At 51.3% G+C, this 3,699-nt stretch overlaps 1 protein-coding gene across 1 annotated transcript in view; it reads right to left on the reverse strand.

Moving 5' to 3' along the window:
• The window catches only part of NTN1 (netrin 1), a 51,385-nt gene that overhangs the window by 29,924 nt on the left and 17,762 nt on the right, over positions 1-3,699 (reverse strand). The window contains exons 3-4 of the mRNA XM_009334065.1: positions 3,460-3,609; positions 191-244 (exon numbers count right to left, since the gene is read on the reverse strand). Coding sequence (XP_009332340.1) covers positions 191-244; positions 3,460-3,609 — 204 coding nt within the window. The remainder of the gene's footprint in view (positions 1-190; positions 245-3,459; positions 3,610-3,699) is intronic.

Genomic DNA, 3,699 nt, shown 5'->3' on the forward strand with positions numbered 1-3,699 from the left:
AGAAACACCCATCTCTCAGCATGCTCCACACTTGTTTCAAACACTCGGACATTTTGGGCATAAAAGGAAACCACTTGTCCTAGTACAAACAACAGAATTTATGTATTAATTTAATACAATTTCATGTCAGGCAGACGATTGCTCAAAAGACATTTACCATCAAGATGCTTTAAAAGAAGAGACAACATACCTGCAGGTTCCTCTGTGCTGCTGGCGGCAGTGGTGGGGGGAGCGGCAGGGATCTCTGCAGGACAGCGAGAAGCATGCAGGAAAGGAGAGGAGGTAAAAGAGGGAGGCATTATTCCAGATCCCAAAGAGCCTGTCCCCTGCACACACCGTGTTTGCCCTTTCCAACCATGTCTACCAGCAAGGGGTGTTTCCCAACCATGTCCTCCAGCAAGGAGCCTTGCAAGAGCCCCAGGAACCAGCACACCAGGACCATACCCTCTGGGGAGCTGGGCCTCCCAAGAGGGTGTGGGAAAGGATTTTTTAAACCAAAATTTTTGGCTTGTGGCTAAAAATAAAAGATCAACCAGCCAGGTAATTGATATGGTGCCACAGCCAGCAACTGCTCTGGTGCCCCGGCACAGCCTGCTGCACATGCTAGGTCCCAGTTTGTACCCCAGGGTGAGGGGTGCTCTTGCAGGGGCTCAGAGGGTGCATAAGCCAGGCAGGGTGGTGTGGCTGCCTGCTGTGCGGTGCCCAGCCCCAGCAGGCAATGGGAGCATTGCTGCCTCTCCCTGTCCCTGGATTGTCCCTTCCAGCTGCTGTTTCCATCCATGCCTGAGGCAGTGCTACCACTCCTCTCGTGTGAGATAGGATGCGGGTAAAGTATTGCATCTATCTATTGGGATGCAAGTATTATCTCACACATTTAAACAAAACACAAACATATCTGGTGCCAATGCAATGGTTCCTGGTTTTGATTTGGGGTTGAATTTGCATAGCTGAAACCACATAATGTTCTGGATCTTCATGCCCAAGTCTGACTGTGTTTGTTGATGTTAAAAAGGATGGCCTGTTGATGGAACGCATTATATGGCCCCAACTTTGGCAAGACGATCTCTTTTCCCCAGTGCACATACGCAGCTCTCATGACTGACATCTTATGCGCATTTAGGGCACAGTGCTGTAATTTCTGTGCATCCCTGGGAATCCTGGCAGGGGAACACCCTACCAGTTCATTTTGAAAGAGGAATTTAGGCACCAGCCGGGGTTTGACATCTGCCTCCTTCTGCGTTTGCTCCTGGGAACCTGCCTGGCCACAGAGGCAGGGTTTGCTTGGGTCTGCCTGCATTGCAGTGACGGCAGCTTGTAGGGGTGCAGCCCAATTAGCATTAGATGACTTTTTGAGTTGTTCACGCTCATGCAATTAAACACAGGCAGAAGCCCATGTGACACACATGGTGCATAATCAGGCAGTACATGAACAGCCAGCACAGCCATCCCAAAGCTGGTGGCTGGATGGGTGCTCGTGCCTGCCTGCGTGGGCTGCTATGCAGACAGACCCCACTGGTGTCTTGTTTATTCCCCACGAGGTGATTTTTGCATGGCTATAAGTCTTCGGGACTTAAGCAGTGGTAAATCAGAGAGTAACTGTGCTCTCGCAGACAACGTGGACAGACCCTTGCTAGGTGCAGTGTACCCAGTGCCAGATGGAAGAGGAGGGCAGGTAGGGATGGAGAGCAAGTGTCCTCCACTACGCATGTATGAAATATGGGTGAAATACATCCCCCCAAGAAGGATATGCTGACTGACATTTTTCAAGGATGAAAATGTGCTGATTTGGGTTTTTTTAGGATGAGAGAATTGTGAGCTGCTCATATCCTCATTTTAATTGCTTTAGCATTGTACATGCAGATCAAACTCCCAACAACTGCACAGCGGCTTGGTAGCCAGAACAGAGCGTTGCTTGAGAAACATTTCAACTAAAATTTTTGGCCCCTTAGAAAGGATGTTTTGCAGTGACACGCAAGTAAGGGGCTCTCACGAGTGCCAGGATGGTGGCTGGGTTGCAGGGCCAGGGCAGGACAGCCCTGCCAGGCTCATGCCAGCGGGCAGCCTTGAGCACGCTGGTTAGGCAGCTGGCGTGAGCACAGCCCGGCTCCAAATGCCTGGTTGGATCGTGTTGAAATTCTGTGTCTGTCTTTATTTAGTGCAATAAATCCCAAGGGAAGTGATGCAAGGAACAATTTACTCTCTGATTTACCATGGCCCTGGGGAATGATTAATGATAAACCTTTGCGCATACTTGCTGCAAAGCATACCGGAGCCATGACTGTAGCATCTTGGGGAAACAAGCATCTGGTTTGAGCTCTTGCCGTCCCATTGCGACACGGGGAAGAATGAATCTCAAGTGACCAAAAACCACCCTGGAATGTATGTTTTCTTCAGCAAGAGAAGGTGGAGAAAGGGGATCATCTGCCCCATAATTTGGCAATGGCCATCCTGAGGGGCAGATGCTGTGAGGGGACGGTGCGGGAGCAGACTGTGGGTTCCCAACAAAGACTTGATTCTTTCAACCTTCACTTTTCTTTTCCCATTGGGACTTTTTTCCCCTTTTAGGAGCAGGGAGTCAGTCTTGAGGGGAGCAGCCCCTCCTTTCCAGCCTGTGCCAGGCACCGTAATTTTGACGCTTCGTTTTGTTAGGGCAGGTGTATATGTCTCTCGCAAGGTGCATGAGCTACGGAATGATCCAACAGCAGCAAAACAACAGGCAGCAGAAAGAAGCACTGGGCTAAAGCACACCTTGCCTGGGCAGCGAGCGCTCGACGGGGACTGAGCGCGGATGTGGATGTTTTCAGAGCAAATGCTGCAACAGAGAGACTTTGGGAGCTGTACCTGGTGCTTGCTGCTGTTGTTTTAAAAGCAGAGGATGAAAGCAGCCTTGGGAAGGCAAACTAAAAAGCAAACCTAAGGAAGCAAATGGTAAAACAGCCCGTGTTTCTGGGTGAGTTGTGTGAGTGTAAGACCCCCTTTAGCAATCCAGGTGCTATCGGCTGTGTTAGTCTGATGGCAACTCCATCAAACCAGCAGCTCCTCTGATTTGAGCTCTGTACTGGTGCAGCACAGCCTGATTTTGGACAGGAAAAACCTGTCTGTAGCGATCTGCCTTAGCAACCAGACCTGATGTGGTACCCCAAAGCAAACGTGCTCTTGGGGCACCTTTGCTCTGTGAAGCAAAATCAAATTACCGGCAAATTGGGCTGTAGATGCACTCACACAACCCACCCAACAAGGCAGACGAGCTACTTGGAAGCTAGGGGTGAATTTTGGACTATATGCCCTACTGTGGGCAGTGCGGCTGGCAGGGGTACCCAGGCAGCTCCGTCCCCTGAGCACTGCCCGTCGGCACGTGTGTGGTGGGGTTAGTAGCCCCCCAGCCTGGGCAGTAGCTCCTGCAGGTTTATAAAAGTTAATATCTCTAATCTACAGACATCGAAAGAGCGATCCACCTACTTATGCAGGGGGCAATGGGAGACCGGCTTTGCTGGTAGCCTTTGGCACATCGATTGCACGTGATGCCGGTGACACCGTCTTTACAGGGACATTGGCCCGTGGTTTGGTTACAGGTTTGGCCGGCGGCGCCCACGGGATGGCAATCGCACTCTGTGGGGGGAACACACAACAAGAGGGTCAGGGGGAGAGGAGAGCGGGTGCAGGCAGCTTTGCGGCGTCGGCAGGGAGCGGGGCGAGTGC

This window comes from Pygoscelis adeliae, unplaced genomic scaffold (genome assembly GCF_000699105.1).
Source record: "Pygoscelis adeliae isolate BGI_AS28 unplaced genomic scaffold, ASM69910v1 Scaffold11, whole genome shotgun sequence".
Taxonomy (NCBI): domain Eukaryota; kingdom Metazoa; phylum Chordata; class Aves; order Sphenisciformes; family Spheniscidae; genus Pygoscelis; species Pygoscelis adeliae.